A 23,788-nucleotide genomic window follows, 5' to 3' on the forward strand; every position below is an offset into this window, starting at 1 on the left:
ATGAATAATAATATGTGGATACGGTGCACGCACATCCAAATGCCCAGAATTGCAGGACAAACGACAGAATGTAAAAGAAGAATAAGGTCCACACCCATGGTCTTCATTGATCTTCACTGATCTTTATCAGGAATTCTTGATGAAGAATTGATGAAGATTCAGTGATTGAAACGTTGACTTTTATACATTTGAAAACTTGTGAAACAGGATATTCTGCGTAACGAGTACTTTTACTTTTGATACTTTAAGTACATTTTGATAACAACACTTTTGTACTTTTACTCAAGTAAATTTTTTGAATTCCGAACTTTTACTAGAGTATTTCTACATTGCAGTATTGGTACTTTTTACTTAAGTAAAATACTTGAGTTCTTTTTCCATCACTGCTCTCCCTCTGCGTAAACCTGTGTGACGTGTGACAATAAAAAAGTAGATTTTTTTTTAAATCTTTGAATTTCCGATTCCAGGGCTGCTCTCTTCCTGATCGACCCGTACGGCGCACGCCAGCTGATGCCCCGGCCGGCCGTCACCGCCCTCTACAACCTGCCCCTGCACCTGCTGGTGTGGACGCAGGCGGCGCTGGCGCTGCTGTCCCTGCGGGTGGTGGAGGTGAGCGCGCTGCCGCCCACGCTGGAGCGCCCCCCGCTGGTGGCCGTGCTGGCGGTGCTGCAGTGCACCTTGCTGCTGGCCGCCGACCTGCTGTCCCCCGCACTGTCCCCCGCCGTGCCCGTCACCCTGCAGGTAAGGACTGTGGCTTAGACCCTCATTGTGGGGGTCCGTGGACCCCCCCCCCAGGGGTACTTGAGGGTCCCCAGCAAAATGAGTTGTTATAGCATCAGAATCAATTTAACCCTATTTCAGTGGTTCTCATACCTTTTCATGCCAAGGACCCCCAAATATCTATTTGGCCGTGGACCCCCCCCCCCCCCACCCCACTGAAAAGGTTTTGTGCCAGGGACCCCCAGAAGAGAAGATTTGTGTAAAATTATTTTAAAAATGTCAAACATTTCTGATATTTTTCCAATATTTTCCAAAAATAGCAGATGCACAAGCTGTGAGCTTGTAGATCTGCTATTTTTGAATAGTCAACATATAAATGTATAAAGTGGTTAAAATGATGCTGTATTAACATATTTTGCTGGGGACCCCCTGGCTGGAACCCCCGCAAGGACCCCTGGGGGTCCCCGGGGCACACTTTGAGAACCAATGCCCTATTTTACACGGACCGTAAGCTATTCAACGTGTCGCAATTGCGACGCGTTGTGAGCTTGTAGATCAGCATTTTTTGAATTGCTGATCTATGGGGGTCCCTGGCAGATAAACTTTTCAGATGAGTGTCCAAATACATAGACATTTGGGGGTCCTTGACATGAAAAGGTTAGCCAACACTAAAATCACAAAGCAAAGTAAAACGCATCAACCTCAATGCTGAATGTGGTGTGGAATCTCATATTGTAATACAGATAATTTTAGCTACAGTTAAAGGCCTCAGCAACAGCTTCACAGGTCATCAGCCTTAATGAATGTCAGCTGCGTCTCTGGCTGTTGTTTTTTTCCTCTGGCGGTTTTATGTAATAAGCTTCACATTAGCGTCCGAGGAAGACTGGATACCGGCCGCAGAGCGTGGAATGAGCAAAGCCTCATTTAGCCTGAGTTATATATACCTCGTCTACAGCAGTCGCTCACCCAAAATAGCTGATCTACAAGCTCACAACGCATTGCATCGCAACACATCTGTGAGCTTGTAGATCGGCTATTTTCGGGAAGTGACACTGCCGTAGGCTACGACTCAGTATAAATGAGGCATCGTGTTTAAATGGGTTATTGTTGAGAGGATGTACGTTTCCATAATCTGAACATAGTTCGTGCGGCCGTGACCAACATCGATTATTTGATTGAATTATGGATAATCTTTTAGATCACACATGGGCAGCATACGGCCCGGGGGCCGGACCTAAACTAAAAGGCTGCCATATGTTAATGGTTTTGAGACAAATTAATTTAACTCAACTCCAATTAATAGTAATTAAAATCTACCATTTGAGTACATACCTGCATTCCTCCGTCCATACGTACTCAAATGTTTTATGTTTATAATGTAATGTATATAACGTAATGTAATGTGTTTTATCAGTGACCTATGGAGTGGCACAGATAAGATAAGATACTGTATAAATGTATAGGTTAATTTAAAAGTCGATACGGCATTGACGTGGATTTTTATGTAAGTAATCTTTTCATAACCTCAAAGTACACCAGAGTGATACAGTACAGTACAACTGTAAAAAAAAAAATAATAAATAAACATTTTTGTCAAAGCAAGGACCTTATTCTAAAGTAGTCTGGCATGTCTACCAAATTCATGCAGTTTTAACATAATTCAGCACTGTGTGTTTCAAGTTTCAATTCAATTGTACTATGTGTGGCCATTCACTCACTTTATCGAAGTCAGTATGGCCCTCTGGAAATAAATGCTGGCCAAAATTAAGTCTGATTAGACCATATCGTACCCCTACCACTATGTTGCAGGTTCTGTCTCTGTGCTGGGGCCTGGCGGTGTGTCTGGGCTTCCTCTGCTACGTGTTCCCACGGCTCCGCGGTCCGGCCACCGCCACCACCGCCGCCGTGGCCGGCCCCGGATTGCCGGCGCCCTCCGACGAGACGGAGGGGATCAAGCCCTGGTCGCGCGGCAGGAGGACCGGGCTGATCCTGGGGAGAGTGCTGGCTGTGTGCGCCCTCCTGGGGGCACTGTGCTGTGGCCTGCACGTCCACGCCACCCTGTGGCTCTACGGCCTCCTAGGTAAGGCCTCTGTCACAGTCACATAAAGGCCATCATTGCTTTAGATACTCCCAATTGTTTTTGTATATTTGTAGCATGTAGATATGCTATTTGTGCTATTTTTGAAAGTATACAATGTTTAACCCATTTAGGCCGGGAACAAATCCGTGTAATTTTTTTATATATTTGGGCTATTAAAAAATAGCAGTGAAAAATCGTGAAAGTTGCTTCTGGAGATTCTACAAATGTCTTCTAAATCAGTATATAAAAAAATGTTTATTGAAAACACTTATGTTGCTATATCAGTGGCGCTCAAACTTTTTCGTGTCAAGGACCCCCAAAATGTATTTGGCCGCCGACCCCCATCTCAAATGTTGCAGGGACCCCCCCCCCAGGCCAGAAGCAAAGATATGAGTTACAAATGTTCGCTTTAAAAATATATATATATTCTAAGATTTGCACACATTTTCAAAAATAGCAGATCTACAAGCTTATCAGATATACAAGCTATGAGCTTGTATATCTGCTATTTTTGAAAAGCCAAAGTATAAAATGATGGTTTAAGTGGTTACACAGATGCGTTCCCGGTCTTAATGTGTTAAGTATAGCCTGTTTTGGCCATAGTACATTATTTATTTAGATTATTGGTATTGTCTATTATTGGTATTATTGGTGATTTCCGTGTATATTATTTACGTTACTTGTCATATCTGCTTTGTTACAAAGCCCAAACAGAAATGTAATTTTGATTAAAATATGTTCCAATGTTCAATGCCAACAAACACAATTGAATCGTTAATATTATTATTTGTACGACAATTAATCATCAACAACGATGTCAACTTTACTCCCTAGGGGATTGGAGGCGCTTCAACTGGGGCTGGTGGCTGGTGCACTTCTGGGCACGGCTCCTGGAGCTGGCCTGGGGCTTCTCCCTGCTGCTCCTGGGCTCCTGGGTGTTCTGGAGGCCCAGTGGGGGTCCGGGGAGCGAGGAGGGGGGGTCCGGGGACAGCAGAGCCGGAGGAGAGCTCCCGTCCCCCGGGCAATCTGCAGCCTCTTCCCACAGACACACCTGCTGGTCTAAGATAGTCCAAAGCCTTACAGGTACAGTACGGTACAGTAGATCTGTAAAAAGTATTTTAACTTCTTTTGTTTTTACTGTATTCAAATGTCCTTTTATATTGTATTTTCGTTACTCTCTGTTCTGACTAGGTGTTTCCTGTTAAGGCGATAAAAAATGTTCTTCCTTTTTACTGAATTCAAATGTCCTTTTATAATGTGTACTTGCTCACTTACTTACTGACCAACCGAGCGAGCGAGTAACTAACTAACTTACTTACTTACTTACTTACTTACTTACTTACTTACTTACTTACTTACTTACTTACTTACTTACTTACTTACTTACAATGTGTTTCCTTTGACACACCCGCTGGTCTAAAATAGTCCAAAGCCTTACAGGTAGGGCAGCAGACAATATCTCAACAACAATATCAGCTTGCTTTTTCATATAAATATATGGACATGATTTAAAATGACTTTAATTGACACCTTTGCTGTCAATTAAAATGAGAAGTTTTGAAAAGGTGACACCTGCAGGTAGCAGAATGGAACTGCAAAGTGATGACATCACCAGTGGAGGAAGTACAGTAGCTAGTTGTAGGCCTACATACTATTGACAATATTGGCCTATAAATGAACGTTGTAAATGTCTAGCATTCACAACCAATTATATTTGCAATGCTCTGGAAGCATCTCTACTGTAAAAGGTTAAATGAAATGCAAATTGATGATATAAGAATCCTTGTATTTGTTGGGAGTTTAGGTGAGTTTACCAGGTTGAACCTCTTCCACTGCTGACATCTCAAAACTTCTCAACTGAAATTTTGAACAGATTTAGCTGTTCAAACAACTTTTATTTCGTCTCTGTCGGGTGGAAACCTCGCACGTCCAAAACTGATTCAAATTCAAAAGTAGCAGATCTACAAGCTCGCGTTTCGAGCTTGTACTTGGAGATCAAGTAGGGCATTAATTTATGAAAAAAACACTGGAATATGGAGATAAGAGGTTTCTGCCCGACAGCAACGATATAACGAATTGTTTATTAGAATGCCAAATCATATCATAAGTACAGTGTTTTTCACCTTATCTGAATATATATATAAAATTATCTGTCGCCCCGCCTTTCCAGGGAAGCCCTGCAAGAAGTCTGAGAGCAACGGGGTGGGGGGTGTAGGAGGAGCAGGGGGAGCGGGGGGAGGAACGGGGGAGATGCCCCCCAACAACTGGGCCGGCCTCCACGAGCGCCCGCCCGGAGCCGACATCAGCAAGAGCCTGATCCGCAACCAGAACAACCACGAGCAGCACGTCAAAGACAGCAACCACGGACGCAACCAGAGGGCGCGCTCCGCGGACCGGGGCCTCTTCTCCGACGGCTCCACGGGCTCCCTGCTGAGGCTGCAGGCCCTGGGGCGGCCCCCGCAGCTCGGCCTGGAGCAGCAGGACAAGGACCTGGACGACCCGTCCTCCCTGTCCCTGTACGAGTTCGACCTGCGGCCGCCGTCGCCCATCGACCTGGGCCGCAGCATCGACGACGCCCTGCACCGCGAGCACCTGCTGGGAGCGGGCAGCCTGTTCCAGCCTCTGTCCCTGGGGCCCTCGTCGCCGTACCCGCCCTCGCCGGGCTACGGGAGCGGCGGCCAGGGGAACGGACCCTGGCTCCGCCGGAACAGCGACCCCCAGCTGCTCTCCGACAGCAGCGACGCGGAGTCCTCCGTGCCGCTGGGGGGCGGCAGCGTCATGAGCAGCGTGCCCAGCAGGCAGGTGACCGCTCCGCCGACGCCGTCCCACCAGGGGGGTCACCGGTGGGAAGGCAGCGTGCCCTCCTCGGTGTCCTGCCCCGTGTCCCTGCGTCCCTCCAGGACCGCGTCCACGGGACACCTGGGGGAGGGCGAGGAGGGGGCGGACGACACGCGGCCCTTCCTCACCCCGGACTCGGACAGGTTGCGGGGGGTTAGGGGCGTCGGCGGTAAGTACGCGCAGCAGGGCTCACGGAGCTACCTGGAGGTGAGCCGACTGGACGATACCAACAGCGTCAGCAGTGAGATTATAGACCTTTAACCACTTAAAATGGTTGGGCCGGAGTCCCTCAGGGCTCTATCCTAGTGTCTTTTCTGTTTTCTGTTATCGTGGGGAAAAGCTTACGCTGAAAATAGCCGATCGACAAGCTCACAACGCAAACGCAGCCGACCGGCAATTTTATTAGCGAAAGCTGGTTAACCACTTTCTTTTCTCCTTTTCTTTTTGTCGAAATTAGTTTGGCTCTTTTCGGCTACAAGAGCTAAGTGAACCACACTGTGTGGTTTCACCGATTCTGCAAGCTCACAACGCATCGCAACGTGACATGACGCGTTGTGAGCTTGTAGATCTGCTATTTTTCCTTTTACAAGTTTCTTTTCATGACGTATACCTCCCCGTTCAGGGAAAGGTTCTGGGTTAACCCTTCGTAGTCGAAAAGAGACAAAATATAGCCGATCTACAAGCTCGCATCGTGAGCGCGTTTGCGAGTTTGTATTGCTGCTATTTTCGAACATTTAATTGCAAATTCTCGCCTACAATGATGACATGCCCACAATAGTCACGCCCGGGGGAAAACGGTTAAAACTCTGAACCAACAACCTGGAAGCAAGAGGACCAATGAGCCAGGCACCAAACCCACCTATCAACGCTGTCCAGAACGCCTGGACAACAAACTGACACACATTTAGAATTTCTACATTTAGAATCAATATATTGTTCTAATGGGACTTCTTTTGAGAAGAAAAGAGGAAAGACATTTTGGGGTGTGGATATTGCCTACATTTGTTATGATGAGGACAGTTAATGAATTAATCATTCTGTCTATCTATCTCTCTTTCTCTCTCTATATCCCACACACACACCTGTGTCAATTAAATGGCATCATTTTAAGTATATTGTGCCACATATACATTTACCTTGTCTTTTCATTTTATTGTATATTTTTTTAGCAGGTCCCGATACCAATTGGCTTAAGATTTATGCAGGTGTTCAATTTTGTCGAACCATATCGTTGCTGTCCGGCAGAAACCTCTTATCTCCATATTCTAACTTTTTTCAGTTTTTTCGTAAATTAACGCCCTACTTGATCATACTACAGCGTCACACAAAAGCATCAAAAGTAGCAGATCTACAAGCTCGAAAAGCGGCGCGAAGCGACGCGTTTTGAACTTGTAGATCTGCTGCTTTTGCTATTTATGAATTTTAATCCTGAAAAGTAACAGTTTTGGACATCTGAGGTTTCCACCCGACAGAGACGATATCGTATCAAATCGCCGCGGTCGGGCAGAAACCTTGTATCTCCAAAACCGTTGCTTTTCAGGAAATAACCTCTGTTCCAATGGATCCAATGTAGTTATTATTTAGTCACAACAAGCTCTTGTTAATACTTTCCAATATTTATAAAAACCCCACTACTAGCCACGGATCAGCTATTTTGGCTGCTTTTGACCGCATTCATTAACGACAAAAAAAACATTAAAAGTTGTTACATAGAGATATGAGGTTTCTACCCGACGACAACAACGACTGCAGACAATATTTTTGGAACATACTGCATGACGTGTGCACCATCAATGACCTCTGACCTGTCTGGAGAAGCAGTGCTTAGAACCAGGGGCTGTTTGAGTGACGTGGCTTAAAGGACCGCTTCCCCCATTTTCAGCTTATCTTCATATATTTGATCCTGCTTATTAAAAGATGGTACCCATGTTTGTCTATTAGGTCTGTGTCTCAGAGTAGGGCTGTGGACAGTTCAGAAACCCGCCTACCAGTGACATCATCATTAGTTTTTTTTTTTTTTTTACAAGATTTTCCTATTTTTTTTTATTAACGCGAGAACAATGTCTTCTATCATAGCATGCTAACTTGCCAGGAATAGAAAGCCTGCAGTTTCTATTAGGTTGGATTCCGCATCGATGATGTCACTGGAGGGCCCTCTGAGACAGGGAGTGAGTAGACAAAAATGGTGCCATCTTATAATGAGCATTAGTGAGGACCAGTTATGGTTGAAGTCGTCCTTTAACAATGAATGTGGCTCTAAGCGCCCGTTGTATCTGCGAAGGGGGTGTTACACGAACAATAGTGACTTTCATTTCTATGCTACTGTTCATTTGCTGTCCATTATATTTCATTCATTGTGCATAATGTGTATGTTATGTAAAATAACTAATGTGCCATACATAACAGTAAGTGCTTGGTTTCATGTTAATGTTTATATATCTGTAAAGCTCTTACTTAGGGATAACTCTCATCATAGCCTCTCACTGCAATAACCCATCAAAACGTTATGCTTTATTTATACTCAGTCGTCGTAGCCTAGTGTTGCTACCCGAAAATAGCAGATCGACAAGCTGCTCACAACGAGCCGCGATGTGACGCGTTATAATCTTGTAGATCGGCTTTTTCCAGTAAGCGACACTGCCGTGCGACGAGGTATGAATCATCAAGACTGAATCATGCAGTCTTCCTCGTACGCTAATGTGAAGCTTATTACATAAAACCGCCAGAGAAAAAACAGCTGATATTCATTAAGGCTGATGACCTGTGAAGCTGTTGCTGAGGCCTTTAGCTTTTAGCTAAAATGATCTGTAATTACAGTATGAGATTCCAGAGACACCACGTTCAGCATTGAGGTTGATGCGTTTTTGCTTTGTGATTTTGGTGTAGGCGGCTAAAAACACGAACCATTGAAGCCTATACGACTGCATTTTTTATGACACTAGTATACAATTATTACTAGTATACAACTTAAATGTAATCATAAACCATTTTGTTACGGTACACTAATCCCAAAGTGTGGTCTATTTATATATCGTCTCTGTAGGGTGGAAACCTCATATGTCCAAAACTGTTAGCCTACTTTTCAGGATAAAAATTCAAAAGTATCAGATCGACAAGCTCAAAACACGGCGCTTCACGCCGCATTTCGAGCTTGTAGATCTGCTACTTTTGATGCTTTTGTGTGACACTCTAGTATGATCACGTCATAGGGCATTAATTTACGAAAAAACACAAAAAGTAAAAAATATGGAGATAAGAGGTTTCTGCCCGACTGCAACAATAAATGAACGCTACACCGCTTTTCAGGGCTGCAGCGACACGTACACACACACGACTGGCTTAAAGCATGGACCTCAGAACTCTCCAATTGTACGCAGAACTCCATAACGGAGCACTTATCCTGAGCACTAGAATGAAGTATTTTTTACTACTCGAGAGGAAACTATCTTTGAAATACGCGACGTATAAGAAATTGTGTAAATACTGTTATTTTTGATGTCTATGAAAGAAAAAAGAAAAATAAAGTATTCAAACGGTACAAGATGCATTTTACTGTGAAAGACAATCTAAAAAGGATCTTGATGTTTTTTGTGGGGGGAAGTTTGAGGACAAGTCATGTTACTTTGAGAATGACGCCAGATAGTGGAACGAAATCCGTCTGACTGCGGCTGAGTTCTGGAACTGATATGATGAAGGATATTTTGTAATATATTTGTTACAACTTGCAGCCAAGGTTGTTGTTGACATTTGTTTTGTTTTAGTTTTTTGCCATTGTTAAATGTTTAGCCTCTTACAGTATCAGTCTTAAACTCGTTGATGCTGAATATAGCAGAGAGGGATTCCACCCTAGTACAACTATAGAATCAGTGTTAAAGGTTCAGTAAGCTCCCTCGTTCTCCAGCTCTTTATTAAACAGAAAATGCATTTTCAGGTCGGGATACAAATTTTATCCAATCAGGATAGAGAACTCATACAGGATACGGGATAAACAAGTGATATTGCACACACAATTTGAACTGATTCACTACGAAACTGAAGCTGATAAAATCTGATAATTTTTTTTGTCTCTCGAGCTTGGATGAAATTGGTGTCCCACCTGAACATGTATTTTCTGCTTATTAATTATCGGGGAGACCTCTGTTACTGAACACTCTATAGCAGTGATTACTGTCAGAATATCGTCTGTCGGGTGGAAACCTCATATATGTCAAAAACTGTTACTTTTCAGGATTAAAATAAAAAAAATAGCAAAAGTAGCAGATCGATAAGCTCAAAACGTGTCACTTTGCGCCGTGTTTTTTTTAGCTTTTGGATCTGCTATTTTTTTTTTTTCTTTTTTTTTGCTCACACTTTTGTGTGACGCTGTAGTGTGATCAAGTAGGGCGTTAATTCACAAAAAAACATAAAAGGTTAGAATACGAAGATAAGGTTTCTGCCCGGCAGCAGCAATATAGAGCTTTAACCTTTTGTTTTAACCATACAATATCACTTACACTACCTTTAATTGAACGAACACCCTTACAGGTCCATTTTGGTTCCATTTGTACTCTCCTCAAGGTTTTTACTGTGTACTGTACACTAGCTGGCCCGATAGAGCCAAGTCTTCTTCCTGTTGCAGGATCAGTTGTTTGGCTGTTACCTCGTGGTGGGGGTAGTCCGGTAGTTCCTCCCTGTGATGTACAGTAATGAATGAAGTGCTTGATTTGTTTTCGTATCAACAGTACAAAAGACCTTGTATTGTTCTCGACATTCCAGTGACCCCCCCCCACCCTGTCAGATATCACTGTATCAGTAAAATGCTGTTTCTCCTTTTTAATACCTGATGTACCAGCTGCTCTGTACCTTCCATCAGCTATTGACAGGCTGCTGTGTGGAACGTATGCAGTATCATGTGCCATAGTTCAGTGGTTCCCAACCATGGGGTCCAGGGCCTGAGGGGGGGACTGAGGCCTTGTCATAACTTTTGGGTCATTTTATAGTCAGAAATAGTCAAAAAGTAATGTTTTCTAAACAATAAATAATAGTGAAAACAGTCCAATCCAAGCTCACGACACGGCCGTGAGCTTGTAGATCGGCTATTTCCGCTATTCGTCGTACGAGAAGAAGTGTGTCGTTGCTGTCGGGCAGAAGCCTCATATCTCCATCTTTGATCTAGTTATGTTTATTGTAATTGTCACAGCGGTTTTGTACATTCAAGGTTTCCACCCGACAGCGACGATAAGTCGTTTAAGTGGTTAACATGGTCTGAAAAACACGAGTGTGTGTGTGCGTGCGTGCGTGTTACATGCATGCGCGCACGTGTGGGGGGTCTTGCAGCTTGTGTCAGATTTAAGAATAGGGGACGGGGGGACCACTGGCCATAGTTATTAGTTAATACTTTCAGTTGTACCCCGCTGTAGTTCATAGACCATATTCACACGGCGGCCATGTTTCTATGAAGTCAATGAAAGTAGCCACCCCGGGTGGCGGCACTTTCAATGTTAAATTCCAATATGGTCTATAGGCAACAGTCCAGAGCGGCGGTTCTCAACCTGTGGCCCGGGGCCCACTGGTGCAAATGGGTCCCCCAAATAATAGGCAAAAAACACTAAAGATTTAAATTTAAATTGAATTGTTTCTTCTTCTTTAAAACCTTGGAGGAAAAAAAAAATGTTTTTTTTGTGACACCGAAAAATAGCAACTCAAAGTATACTACGTTGGCTCCATTGATCCATGCCGGAAAAACAATCGATTGATTGATTGATTGATTGATTGATCATTAAAATAAACATGCTCTGAAAAATCGAGATTTCAAGATTTTCAAGTGGGCCCTGCATCCAGAAAAGGTTGAGAACCACTGGGTAGTGGTACGGTGTTCCATTCATTCATTCATCCATCCATCCATCCATTAATTCTCCCTCATTGAACCTTTGGTTGTATGTGTGTGTGTGCTGCATCCTCCATAATACAAGTATCTGGTTTCAAATAAATATGAGACAAGTTGAAATGTCTTCATTTGGTCATGTTTACTATTTATTCATTGTGTTTGTTTAGAGTGCATTACGGTCGCCTATTATAGAGCTGTACGAAATTGGAGCCGGGGGTTTTTCATCTTCCTCTTGTAGTCTTCGTCAAACTGCTCGCTCTGTGCCACCGTGAAGTGGTTCTTCCAGTCAGCAACTTTCCCTGTAACAACAGACATGTGGAAACAAGGTCAATGTGACTCTTTCTCTCTAACTCTATCACTCCCCCGTGTGGCCAGTGATGGACAAAGTCCTCAACTCCAGTACTGTATAAAGTAGTCAGTATTTTCATGCTTTTAAATGCCTTTTTTCATCTTGAAATGCCGTTTTATGACATATGTAAGGCATCTTGAATTACCCATGTGTATGAAATGTGCTGTAGAAATAAACTTGCCTTGCAGGCTTTAGAACCCTATATACTTTGTTGACCGGGGTCCCTCATAGAGATGTACCGACACCATTTCCTCCTTCCGATACCGATTCCGATCCCTTAACTTACACATAACACATAAGAACCCATCCGATACCAGTGTGTAATTTAAACAAATCTATAGGACAGTGGTCCTCAAAGTGGGGTCTAGGGACCATCTGGGTTCCTTGAGGGGGTTCAAAATGGACCCTTACAGGTCTGTAACTATGAGTGTACACATGCAACCAAATGGACCCTTACAGGTGTGTAACTCTGAAAGTGTACACATGCAACCAAATGGACCCGTAAGGGTTCCATTTGTACACTCTCAGAGTTATGTGTGTCCTCGAAATTAAAAGGTTTGAGAACCACTGATCTATGAAATTCCATTAATAATTGTTGAAGTGAAGCTACAAGTTAAATAAATATCATCATGTGATAAATGACGTGGTATTGGAATGGCATAGACTGGCATACTTGCCAATACAGATACCAACATTTTAGACAGTATTGGCAGCTTTTGTGATACTAGCGTCGGTATCGGTACAACCCTAGTCCCCCAGGGCAAGTACTTGGCCCCCCTATAGGGTTCATGTGGGTGAGCTGTCTATCCCTGTCTGGGATAGACCTTTTTTGCTGAGTGTCCCAAGGCCTCCAGTGTCCCATGAGGCTTTGCATAAATGATGGAGATCATCTCCTCTTGTTGTCGGTCATTCAATTCATTTGAGTGGTCTGTGTCAGTGAACTAAACAATAAAAGCCTGGAGATCGAGGCTAATAATAATGTGAGAACACAACCTTCCCTACAAGATCTCCCTCCACACAGCTGATTCACATTAATGATTAACGTCTCTTGACATTTCTCTTAGCTGTAGCCTAATATATAATATATATAACTCCTGTCTTGTGTGTCATTTTTACTGGCTGCTGTTGCTGCTGTGACACCTGTAGGCCTATCTCTGCATGGGGATTAAATGGTGTTTGTTAAGTGACTTCAGTGCTTGATAATAAGCATTGATCATTAATTTGAATCAGCTGTGTGGAGGGAGACCTTGTAGGGTAAGTAAGCAGACTAATATGACCCTTTTTTTCCTTTCAGGTTGTTCCCTCATTATTGTTGACTGATTTGATCCCTCAAATGAATTGAATGACTGACAACAGGAAGTGATGCCCATCATTGACACCCTCCTTTCCCCCACGTGGTTCCTAGGGAAACTTTTTGGTAAACTTAATAATATTGTATTAAAAGGCCTATTGTGAATTGCTCCTGAATTTCCCTGGGCTGACATTAGCACTCAATCACTCACGCACGTGCGCACGTGCGCGCATACGCACACATCTGACCTTTGCGCAGGAAAGGCGAGATGTTAAAATCTAAGGCTTCGTCGGTGGAGCAGTTGGCCATCTTGTTGTTCTTCATGTTGTCAAAGTGGACCAGTTGTCTGATCATCTGTTTGTCGTCCGTGGTGGGAGACAGTCCTAGGAAAGAACACAGGCGGTCCAGCTCTCGTACCGTGTCCTGTAAGACAGCGGAGATCTTGACTTTGACATAACCCCTTATACCAGTGGTTCTCAAACCTTTTCAGGTCAAGGACCACCAAAATGATATGCATTTGGCCGCAGACCCCCATCTGACAAATGGTATGTGCCAGGCACCACCAGAAGCAAAGATTTGAGTTAAAAATGTTTGCTTTCAAAAAATATTAAAGATTTCCACAAATGTCCAAGATTTTTCATAAATAGCCAAAATATAAAATATGTTTTAAGTGGTTAAAATGATTGTGACGCTATATTAACTAATTTAGCTGTGGACCCCCTGGGGGTCCCCGGACCCCACTTTGAGAACCAATGCCTTAACCAATGCCATACTGTACGTTGTTGAGTGGAGTCCCTCAGGGCTCAATACTAATACTAGTGACTTCTTTGTTTTCGCTCTACATTAAATATTAGTTACATTTCAGCGCGCGCGCGCACGTACGCACATACACACACACACACACACACACACACACACAGAATAAAGCATCTGTTTCACACTTACTTACTCAGTCACAGTACAGATTGAAGCGAACGGCGGAACACTGACCTCAACCAGGTCCTCATAGAACAGGTACAGGATATGAGGGTTGTTCTGTTTCCTGTCCCACCAGCCTTTAACGTGTTCATACCAGGACCCAAACACCACTGTAACACACATAGACACACAACACAAGTAAGACGCGCGAACGCTGGAAGCGAACGCAGCTCGAAAATAACAATAAGAAGAATCGAAAGGAATGAGCAATTGTAGAGAAGTGGGTGGTACAGTGAAATTAGTGAGAACAGGGCCGCCAGAAGAGTTTGTGAAATGTGTTTGGTTTAGGCATGTTGCAGGCTGTTGTGCATTTTAATCAGAGCATCGTCTACATTCCTGGTGGTGCACTCTGGCGCACTCTGGCGCACTCTGGCGGCTGCTTACAGGCAGTGCACGGACGTGAGTCACATGGGGGCGCGAGCCAATGAAAGCGTGAACACAGAGACACACACGGACAGAGACACACACAACCCGAGCACAGTTGCATAGTAAGCTCCACTTGGGCGGAGGCGCGCCTCCTTCCGCGTTCGCAACAATGCTCATACCACATACCAGGACCCAGACACCACTGTAACACACATACACATACACACAACACAACAAATCTTTTGGTTACACTTGGTTACAAATGGACACATTAAAGATAGATGCTACAGTTATATTTTTGTTAAAAAGCTATAGAGTGTTTGTCTGCCGGGCTCTCCAGCTCTTTAGGAAGCAGAAACAAATGTTTTAGGTGGTCACCAATTTCATCCAATCAGGAGAGAGAACCAATTTATAAGCTTACATTTTTTGTTCCCATTCCAATTTTGTCTTCTCAGAAAAAAACAATTTCATTACGACCAATTTCACTTGTTTATTCAGTATCCTGTATGAGTTCTCTCTCTAGATTGGATGAAATTAATATCCCGACCGGAAAATGTTTTTTTTTTGTTAACTAACGAGCTGGAGAGACGGGGAGACCCCTGTTACTGAATAAACATGTCATGGTCATGGCCTTAGCCCCTCCCCGTTTGTCCATGATTTGCCTCCGCCCCTCCCATGCCTCTGCTCCTAATTCCCCACAGCCAATCCCCTCTCCTCTCTCATAACCTCACATCACCAGGCTTTCCACACCCCTCTCTCCCTCCCTGTGCCTAGAAGACTGTGATTGACCTGAGTGCCACAACCTGTGAGGACCAGCTGAGCCTGGTAGGGTGACGAGCTACAGAGACTATTTAGCTTACAGTCTCTGTACTGTGATTAGTGATGTGTGTTCAGTGCGGGATCTGCAGTTGTATGTCAGGTTCTTAGTTGACCGCATTATATTCAAGTTAGAGTCGTCGTGTAAGAGTACGTTTCTAGTGTTGTGCAAGCTATATCTTTGTTAATTCAATTTTGCTCAAGTAAAGTAATGTGATCAAGGTCTCAGATACTGCGGTGACGCTGGCCGCACTTCAGAGAGAGACAGTCGCACTAGCCGCGCTTCAAATATTCCTGCGCAGCTACGTGGCCTTGTACGTTAGGCGAACTGATGGTGCGTTCAATGAAATCGTAAATCCCAGTCACTTCAATATATACATGTAAAAATGTAATAAAACAATCTAAAAACATTGTTTGTGTCTAATGTTCTCGTCTGTGATGATTACCAAAATGTTTTACTGGACAAATTATTAATAATAAAATATTGAAATATTACAGAATCCCATACAGTTCAATGAATCTTTTAGGAAAATCATAAAAAAAATCTAAAAACAGAGTTATCACCCAGCAACTAAATGTTATTGTGCCCATGTGTGTCCTTTACAATATGTGATTATTACCAATATGTTTTACTGTACCAATTATTAATAATACATTATTAAAATATTACAAAATCCCATCCATTTCCATGTAATCTTTCGAAAAATAATAACAAATTCAAAAAACATAGTTATCACCCAAGGACTAAATATTAATGTGCCCCATGGTCTCTTGCACACCAGGGATGATTATCAATATGTTTTACAGCAGCAATTATTAATAATAAAGTATTGAAATATTACAGAATCCCATCCATTTCAATGTTATCTTTCAAAAAATCATAACAAATTCAAAAAACATAGTTATCACCCAAGGACTAAATAGTATTATTTCCCATGGTCTCTTGCACACCAGGGATGATTATCAATATGTTTTACAGCAGCAATTATTAATAATACATTATTGAAATATTACAGAATCCCATCCATTTCAATGATATCTTTCCAAAAATCATAAAAAATTAAAAAAACATAGTTATCACCCAAGGACTAAATAGTTTTATTTCCCATGGTCTTCTGCACACCAGGGATGATTATCAATATGTTTTACAGCAGCAATTATTAATAATAAATTATTGAAATATTACAGAATCCCATCCATTTCCATGTTATCTTTCAAAAAATCATAAAAAAATCTAAAAAAATAGTTATCACCCAAGGACTAAATAGTATTATTTCCCATGGTCTCCTGCACACCAGGGATGATTATCAATATGTTTTACAGCAGCAATTATTAATAATAAATTATTGAAATATTACAGAATCCCATCCATTTCCATGTTATCTTTAAAAAAATCATAAAAAAATCAAAAAACATAGTTATCACCCAAGGACTAAATAGTTTTATTTCCCATGGTCTCCTGCACACCAGGGATGATTATCAATATGTTTTACAGCAGCAATTATTAATAATAAATTATTGAAATATTACAGAATCCCATCCATTTCCATGTTATCTTTAAAAAAATCATAAAAAAATCAAAAAACATAGTTATCACCCAAGGACTAAATAGTATTATTTCCCATGGTCTCTTGCACACCAGGGATGATTATCAATATGTTTTACAGCAGCAATTATTAATAATAAATTATTGAAATATTACAGAATCCCATTCATTTCAATGTTATTTTTCGAAAAATCATAAAAAATTCAAAAAACATAGTTGTCACCCAAGGACTACATATTAATGTGCCCCATGGTCTCTTGCACACCAGAGATCATTATCAATATGTTTTACAGCAGCAATTATTAATAATAAATTATTGAAATATTACAGAATCCCATTCATTTCAATGTTATTTTTCGAAAAATCATAAGAAATTCAAAAAACATAGTTATCACCCAAGGACTACATATTAATGTGCCCCATGGTCTCTTGCACACCAGGGATCATTATCAATATGTTTTACAGCAGCAATTATTAATAATAAATTATTGAAATATTACAGAATCCCATCCATTTAAATGTTATCTATCAAAAAACATAGTTATCACCCAAGGACTAAATAGTTTTATTTCCCATGGTCTCCTGCACACCAGTGATGATTATCAATATGTTTTACAATAGCAATTATTAATATTAAATTATTGAAATATTACAGAATCCCATCCATTTCAATGTTATCTTTCAAAAAAATCATAACAAATTCTAATAACATAGTTATCACCCAAGGACAAAATAGTTTTATTTCCCATGGTCTCCTGCACACCAGGGATGATTATCAATATGTTTTACAGCAGCAATTATTAATAATAAATTATTGAAATATTACAGAATCCCATCCATTTCAATGTTATCTTTCAAAAAATATTGAAAAATTCAAAAAACATAGTTATCACCCAAGGACTAAATATTAATGTGCCCCATGGTCTCTTGCACACCAGGGATCATTATCAATATGTTTTACAGCAGCAATTATTAATAATAAATTATTGAAATATTACAGAATCCCTTCCATTTCAATGTTATCTTTCAAAAAATCATAAAAAATTCAAAAAACATAGTTAGCACCCAAGGACTAAATAGTTTTATTTCCCATGGTCTTCTGCACACCAGGGATGATTATCAATATGTTTTACAATAGCAATTATTAATAATAAATGATTGAAATATTACAGAATCCCATCCATTTCAATGTTATCTTTCAAAAAATCATAAAAAATTCTAAAAACATAGTTATCACCCAAGGACTAAATAGTTTTATTTCCCATGGTCTCTTGCACACCAGGGATGATTATCAATATGTTTTACAGCAGCAATTATTAATAATAAATTATTGAAATATTACAGAATCCCATCCATTTCAATGTTATCTTTAAAAAAATATAAAAAATTAAAAAAAACATAGTTATCACCCAAGGACTAAATATTAATGTGCCCCATGGTCTCTTGCACACCAGGGATGATTATCAATATGTTTTACAGCAGCAATTATTAATAATAAATTATTGAAATATTACAGAATCCCATCCATTTCAATGTTATCTTTCAAAAAATCATAACAAATTCAAAAAACATAGTTATCATCCAAGGACTAAATATTAATGTGCCCCATGGTCTCTTGCACACCAGGGATCATTATCAATATGTTTTACAGCAGCAATTATTAATAATACATTATTGAAATATTACAGAATCCCATCCATTTCAATGTTATCTTTCAAAAAATATTTAAAAATTCAAAAAACATAGTTATCACCCAAGGACTAAATATTAATGTGCCCCATGGTCTCTTGCACACCAGGGATCATTATCAATATGTTTTACAGCAGCAATTATTAATAATAAATTATTGAAATATTACAGAATCCCATCCATTTCCATGTTATCTTTCAAAAAATCATAAAAAAATCAAAAAACATAGTTATCACCCAAGGACTAAATAGTTTTATTTCCCTTGGTCTCCTGCACACCAGGGATGATTATCAATATGTTTTACAGCAGCAATTATTAATAATAAATTATTGAAATATTACAGAATCCCATCCATTTCAATGTTATCTTTCAAAAAATCATAAAAAATTCTAAAAACATAGTTATCACCCAAGGACTAAATAGTTTTATTTCCCATGGTCTCTTGCACACCAGGGATGATTATCAATATGTTTTACAGCAGCAATTATTAATAATAAATTATTGAAATATTACAGAATCCCATCCATTTCAATGTTATCTTTAAAAAAATATAAAAAATTTTAAAAAAACATAGTTATCACCCAAGGACTAAATATTAATGTGCCCCATGGTCTCTTGCACACCAGGGATGATTATCAATATGTTTTACAGCAGCAATTATTAATAATAAATTATTGAAATATTACAGAATCCCATCCATTTCAATGTTATCTTTCAAAAAATCATAAAAAATTCAAAAAACATAGTTATCACCCAAGGACTAAATAGTTTTATTTCCCTTGGTCTCCTGCACACCAGGGATGATTATCAATATGTTTTACAGCAGCAATTATTAATAATAAATTATTGAAATATTACAGAATCCCATCCATTTCAATGTTATCTTTCAAAAAATATTAAAAAATTCAAAAAACATAGTTATCACCCAAGGACTAAATAGTTTTATTTCCCTTGGTCTCCTGCACACCAGGGATGATTATCAATATGTTTTACAGCAGCAATTATTAATAATAAATTATTGAAATATTACAGAATCCCATCCATTTCAATGTTATCTTTCAAAAAATCATAAAAAATTCTAAAAACATAGTTATCACCCAAGGACTAAATAGTTTTATTTCCCATGGTCTCTTGGGTCGGGGGATCTTAGTATAATTTGAAATTCAATTCTAATTCACTTTTTAAACAATAATTTTACTGATTTTCCTTTCAGAAACCAAATTAAATATTGCTCCATTTTTCAAATAATCACTTCCAAATTAAACCTCAGATTATACTAAGATCCCCCGGGCTTTTGGAGTCAGGGCATCTTATTTATTATTTGTTTTTCAATTGGAATAAGCGTCTGAAAAGTATATTTTACTGATTTTCGTTTCAGATCCTAAATAAAACATTGCTTCATTTTGAAACTTTTCTTTTTTCCCTTAAAATCTGGAAAATGGCCCATTTTTATGATATTCTCATTAGTATTTTGGCTTTATTTGATTTGGGACTGACACTGAAAAAAAGCTCTTAAAAAAGGTTTTGGCGTTTTTTCATCCCAGACCAAAAATCAAATAATGGCTTCATTTATCCAATTTTCTAGCCCACCAAAAAATCAGGAAAATGCTCCATTTTTCTGATATTCTGATTAGTATTTTGGCATTTTTTTTATTTGGGACTGACAAAGGAAAAAGCTCTTTATTTGTCTTTTTTTTTCTTAATTCATCTGGAATCCAAAAGCCTGGAATGGTTATTATTCAAAATGTCAGTCATCTTTTAGTCTACCTTTTTCATCAAAACAAAGAAGCCATGTGACCATGGGTCAAAGCACATGGTCTTTGTCCTTCAAAGTAAAAGTTGTAGTCTAACATGTAATCAATAGGATCTACAGACAGTCATTAACACCACATGTAATTACTGTATGATGTGTTTTTTAATGCATTTTCTGTCATTTTTTTTAGATCAAAGCTACATCTCACAAAAGTATGTTGCAAGACTACTAAAACCTTTCTGGGACATAAAACCGTAAACTCCTTACAACTATATACTTGTGGTGTGGAAGCTCCACCAGCAGGGGTCATTCACTTTCTAGGACCTGGCTAAGATATGTGTGCACTTCATTTAGGAGAGAATATCTCAACTGTTCTTGGCTAATATGACCCCAGGGAACAACTTAGGAACTGTGACTAATTCTCTATTCGGGACGAAATACCCGAAAATGACCACGCCCTTTTAAAAATCAAATCAAATCAAATCAAGGTTTATTTATATAGCACATTTAACATGACCAGGTCAACCAAAGTGCTGTACAGGTAAAAAGCAAAGCAAAACAAAGCAAAAAAAAAAAAAAAAAAAACAGGAAGCAAACAATGCAATGTAAGCCGACAATAGTAAACAATGAGTAAGCACAGACAAACAAACATTAGCGCCAATAGAGGAAGGTAAGGCTGCTTTAGTTGTTACTGAATGCCAAGGACAAAAAATTAGTCTTTAGTAAAGATGACTGGGCTGCTTTGATGCGTAAAGGTAAGTCATTCCAGAGGGGGCAGCCACGGCAAAGGCCCGGTCACCCCTGTAACTTTAGTGGGTGCAGTTGGCACTTCCAGCAGCAGCTGGTCAGCAAACCATAACATCAATGCTCAGCATAAAGTGAATACTATCATAATAGTCAAAGGTGTATGGAATTTGAACAATATGTTCAAATTAGAATCTGAAAAGTGAATTGCTAAACAACAAATCGTTGCTAGGAATGTGTCTTGGTGTTACTACAACAACAGAACAGCTCTGCGATAACTGATACATACTGCACCACACGCACACGCGCACACACACACACACACACACACACACACACACACACACACACACACACACACACACACACACACACACACACACACACACACACACACACACACACAGTTGCATGTGCTCAGTCCTTTTGATTCCTCGGGTGATGATTGTTTTTAATGTCCTAATCACACAACATCTATATATCGAGATGCAGCAGACTCCAGTTTTGCAGCATTTGCTGTGTCCACTACATGACTTTTGCAGCCACAGTGGAGGAGGATGGCGCAAGCTTTACTGGCATCTGCGAGATGGGTCCAGTAAGGTTCCCAGGTTCGGACATGCTGAATCAGTGCAGCTTGGCTGGGAGGAAGTTCTCAAGGGACCTGGTTACCATTTGACCAACATCAGCCTTCCCTGACTATGGGAAAAGGAGTGCAGGTATCTCAAAGAAACTCTGGTCACCCTTACTTTGGAGCCTGAAAAGATCAACTTTCCATGTCCAAAGATTGGAGTATATGGTCATCATCATATACTGTACGCCGGCAAGAGCCGTGGTGGCCACAGCAGAGTAGATGAATCCTGACAGTGGCTAGTGACTAGTACCGTATGATATCATACTAGTCAATGGTGTATAGAATAGTAATACTATATAGTATTACACTTTATGCTGAGCATTGTTGAACATACTGTATTAGCTCTAGCTGTAGGTCTATCATCATAGGAATTAGTTCTACTGTTAAATCATTCTTGTTTCAATGAAATTACATCGTAAGATACATTGGTTGTTTCAGAACATAGTAGCCATATTTGTGATAATCAAATTAGTGTCCTCTAGATAGATTAAATCATAAAGATAAGCATTCAAACATGTTTTTAATTGTCAAAAAACATGATTTAGACACCAAGTTTGCATTCATAGCTGAAAATGTGGTTCAAACGTTATAGCCAAAAACTTTGTCAGGTGGCGGTCATATTGGATTTGGCCACTATGATGACCCTGAAGGTTGCTGGCTCGGGCGCTTTTGCTAAATCATTAGAGCATGCCCTGGGTTACATCTGGGACAAATGTGGTGCTCTTAGATTGATTGACAGTAATACGTTTCTTTTAGCTGTTCTGTCAAATATCAAATTAGAAATTTTACACTTTACTATGTTTCCCTAATCATAAGTATTCTGAACATTTTGAACACCTCAGTAAATCTGTAGCTCCAAAGGTTTAGCAGATAGAGCCATGTTGGAAGTAGTGCACCGGTTATGGTCATTTAAACAAAGAGCGTGGTCATTTTCGGGTATTTCATTCCGGATAGAGAATTAGTCACAGTTCCTAAGTTGTTCCCTGGGGTCATATTAGCCAAGAACAGTTGAGATATTCTCTCCTAAATTAAGTACATACAATAAAGAATACATCACATGGATGCACCTGGGATGTATCATCAGTGTTGTAGCCTGGGGTCATAGGGTGTTTCGGGTCTCGCAACATGAACCCTCGCCCAGGTGACCCAGCCGGGGTTGATCAAGCCCCAATTTACATCCCAGGTAGCTACCCACGGTCAGTCCCATAGGGAAAGACAGTAAATTAAGTTCCCTCACATATACAAATCCTGCACATAATTCTACATTCAATAAAACTATGAACTCTGACTGGGGAGGGAGTTTGGGATATAGGTGGGTTACTTATTGATAATGGGTAATGGGTTATTAGTCTAATGATCATTAAAGAACGACCATTCACCCATTTTCAACCTATCTTCATAGATCCTCACTAATGCTCCTGCTAAAATTGTGTGATTTTTTTCTTCTCAGTCTGTGTCTCATAGGAGGGCTATGGACACTTCAGAAACGCATCTACCAGTGAAAGTATAAAGAACGTTCAGGGCATACTTGCCAGCATTAGCCATAGATGGATAACACCGCAAGGTTGATCATGGCAAGGTGCCCAGAAACCTAATGGGATGAATGACCTATTCAGTCCCGACTTTAGTGACCTATTCGATCACAACCTTCCCAAATGGAGATTCCCATAGATGGAGACAATTAACCTCCCCAAGTCTGACATCTGATGGCAATTGATATCCCTTTAAAGCTTTAGTTAATACTAGTTGGTATTATAAGAATATGCGATTGCTTTAATTACTATTGTTTAATTGCTGTCCCAATAAAGAAGACAAAACTGTCAGATGGCCCGGCCGTTGAAGTGATGAGAGGTCATCTGTCTGTACATGTGTATGCATTTGTGGTTTCTGTTCCTTTCTGTCCTTCCCTAATCTTAGAAAGATGCAGGTTGGAGAGAAATCCCCCCCCCCATTGTTTGAAGACAAATGCTGAGTCAGGTGGCGAACCAACCTGAAGACCATCCCACATTTCAGTATATAGGGGCTCTAGGGACAGATAAGAGGGCTCAGACTTAGTGAGGTGACCTCGATGCAATTTGTTGCTGATAAGGAAAGCTAGTGTGAGCCCAGAGATCTCTGTTA

The 23,788-nt window shown here is 40.4% G+C and overlaps 2 protein-coding genes across 2 annotated transcripts in view; one reads left to right on the plus strand and one right to left on the minus strand.

The window, feature by feature from the left end:
• LOC308096342 (uncharacterized protein) overlaps positions 1–9,420 on the plus strand; it is a 24,672-nt gene extending 15,252 nt beyond the window's left edge. Inside the window, exons 5-8 of the mRNA XM_080443756.1 lie at positions 468–741; positions 2,530–2,800; positions 3,635–3,883; positions 4,971–9,420. Of these exons, the coding sequence (XP_080299882.1) occupies positions 468–741; positions 2,530–2,800; positions 3,635–3,883; positions 4,971–5,899 (1,723 nt within the window). The 3' untranslated portion in view covers positions 5,900–9,420. The remainder of the gene's footprint in view (positions 1–467; positions 742–2,529; positions 2,801–3,634; positions 3,884–4,970) is intronic.
• Positions 9,421–11,690: 2,270 nt separating this feature from the next.
• LOC308096689 (cytosolic sulfotransferase 2-like) overlaps positions 11,691–23,788 on the minus strand; it is a gene marked incomplete at its 3' end in the record, with an annotated part of 46,860 nt that continues 34,762 nt past the window's right edge. Inside the window, exons 6-8 of the mRNA XM_080444105.1 lie at positions 14,135–14,232; positions 13,393–13,567; positions 11,691–11,803 (exon numbers count right to left, since the gene is read on the minus strand). Coding sequence (XP_080300231.1) covers positions 11,691–11,803; positions 13,393–13,567; positions 14,135–14,232 — 386 coding nt within the window. The remainder of the gene's footprint in view (positions 11,804–13,392; positions 13,568–14,134; positions 14,233–23,788) is intronic.

The sequence above is a fragment of the Gymnoscopelus braueri genome (assembly GCF_963280865.1).
Source record: "Gymnoscopelus braueri genome assembly, chromosome: 12".
NCBI classification, from domain to species: domain Eukaryota; kingdom Metazoa; phylum Chordata; class Actinopteri; order Myctophiformes; family Myctophidae; genus Gymnoscopelus; species Gymnoscopelus braueri.